The following is a 2,237-nucleotide window of genomic DNA, read 5'->3' on the forward strand; positions in this document are numbered from 1 at the left end:
AAAACAAAATGCCTGACAAAGTATGGCTTGGACAGATTCCAAGTGCTTGTACAAATGTGCTAAAGAAATTATACTTTGAGTATACAGCTTGTCTAAAGTCATCCATTATTAATACTATTAGTAATATCTTCAGTAAAGGCTTTGATGCATAAATATTTATGATAAAGGTAGGCTGTGTACTTTTGTCCAACTGAGCAATCTTGCTTTCATAAAATATACCAACATTTTAATGACTGATGATTAACATGCTGTAATACACAGTTCAAAATTAAAGGCTCAAATGCTGTACATGAGAGGTTAAGCTCCCCCTGGCGGTTTTACAAGGCGACGCCGGATAGTTAACCACGTGACACCACGTTAACTGCGTCATACCGCGTGATACTGTGACACGCCCACCGGGGTATGCCGCGAAATACCTCACGCATTTTGAATGGCTGCATCTGTACAATACTAAAAATGACAAATGCCTCTATGCTTTGCCAGTAACCCTCAAAAGGAGTACTGAAAAGATATCTGGCAAAAAAGAATTTAATATCACAACACAAACTGCTAAATTATGCCATATGATCTTACAACACATTAACATTCACGTAGAGTGTTTCACTGGTTCAAATTCATGTTTATGTGTGTTTCTGTTGTGCAATAAATGCCCTTGTGCATCTGCATAAATCACATTTATAATCTTTAAATATCAACTCTGCCACAACTAAGCGTTGTTCAATCATGGGTCAATATATGCATACAGTATATATTCAGATTAGACTGAATGGAAGGACTGAGGTTTGACATGTTTCTGAGCTGCAAGAGCTACAGTACATGTATTATCATGTCCTTGTCAACACCCACTTTGGAACAGATGAGGATAAAATGGCAGCTCTGCACGCCAAGTAACAGTCACTGTTCTCAGCAGAGTCACAGGAAGCTGCTAAAGAAGCACCTGCATTCTCCCAGCCTTGTCCAGCCATCATTCAAAATGAGCAAGATCATTGTTTTTACAAACGAGGGGTTCACCGGCAGAACAGCTGAATTCAAGAACAATGTCCATGACCTAGAGGAAAAGGGCTTCAACAAAGTCATCTCATCTTTGAAAATAATCGGTGCGCCATGGGTAGCATATTATGGAAAGAATTTTGCTGGAAAGCAACGGGTGTTTGAGGAAGGAGAGTACCCTACCCTTGTTGACAAAGGAAGCTTTTCTTCCTTACGGATTATCACAGATGACCTGGACAACCCTGAAATCCAGCTGTTTGAGCATATCAATTATGAAGGAAGGGAAATTACCCGACGAGAGGAAACCAATCTTCAGGAAATCGCTTTCAGCGACACAGCTTCTTCCCACAAAGTGAAAGGTGGAGTCTGGGTGCTGTACGAGCACATCAACCGCCAGGGCTCCCAGCTTGTTTCCTTCCCTGGGGAGAATGTTCCCAATTATGTCCAGATCTCCTTCAATGATGTGGCCAGCCATGTGCGCCCCTTGCTGCCAAAGAAAAATTAGAAAGCATCATTCAAAGTACGCTTGCTGCAGCTGAATATGAACTGGAACCCTTTGGAAAGCATCAGGCTGCTGGCGGGGAAAGACTCACCTTGAGAGAACTGTTAAGACAAGAAACAATGACTGTGACTAATTCTCTGTAATACTGTACGTCTGCAGAAACTTCAACATAATGAAACCAGACTGCAAATAATCATTTGATATCTGTGTAAAGACATGCATGTTAATTTGGCAAATGTTATGTAACAAGGATGAATATGTTTTAGCCAAAGTTTTTAAGTTTCTGTTTGTCTTTTCAGATAGAGTGATCAGTGCCAGTAAACATATGCAGTAAAATATAGCTTTGGAATTGTCACAGATCTACTACAGATCACATTGTGAATGTCAGGCAGTGAAGATATGCTGTGTTATTTCCCCTGTTTGACTTAAATTAGTGGAAAGGTTTCTGGAATTATATTTTGCTCAGTTAGTGACAATAAATGGTGTTTCAGTCTATAATGTCTTTTCTAGAGGTAACTCAGAAAATAAAGACTCTTAAATATCTGAATACTCATTGTTTCTTTAATTTTCATTTTTTAATGTCTTCATCATTGTAAAATATCTACTACTCTCTCATTACATTTTATTTTGACATTAGACTGTATTTTTAAAATGTAAGAGATACATCATAAATGCTTTAACTTATCAGCAAAACAGAACTACCTGCAAAGCCAGGTTGAGTATTAATTGAAATATAAGGAAAATA

The 2,237-nt window shown here is 38.5% G+C and overlaps 1 protein-coding gene across 1 annotated transcript; it reads left to right on the forward strand.

Annotated features, from left to right (window-relative positions):
- Window positions 1-826: 826 nt before the first annotated feature.
- LOC148815879 (epidermal differentiation-specific protein-like) lies at window positions 827-1,495 on the forward strand. Its single transcript, XM_088904721.1, has one exon. The coding sequence runs from the start codon at window positions 827-829 to the stop codon at window positions 1,493-1,495; it is 669 nt and encodes a 222-aa protein (XP_088760847.1).
- The last annotated feature ends 742 nt before the right edge of the window (window positions 1,496-2,237 follow it).

This window comes from Atractosteus spatula, chromosome 24, assembly GCF_055471065.1.
Source record: "Atractosteus spatula isolate fAtrSpa1 chromosome 24, fAtrSpa1.hap1, whole genome shotgun sequence".
NCBI lineage: Eukaryota > Metazoa > Chordata > Actinopteri > Semionotiformes > Lepisosteidae > Atractosteus > Atractosteus spatula.

Bases quoted from the DNA above. Each gene is read 5' to 3' on its own strand.
- LOC148815879 (XM_088904721.1), top strand. From the start codon at position 827: ATGTCCTTGTCAACACCCACTTTGGAACAGATGAGGATAAAATGGCAG.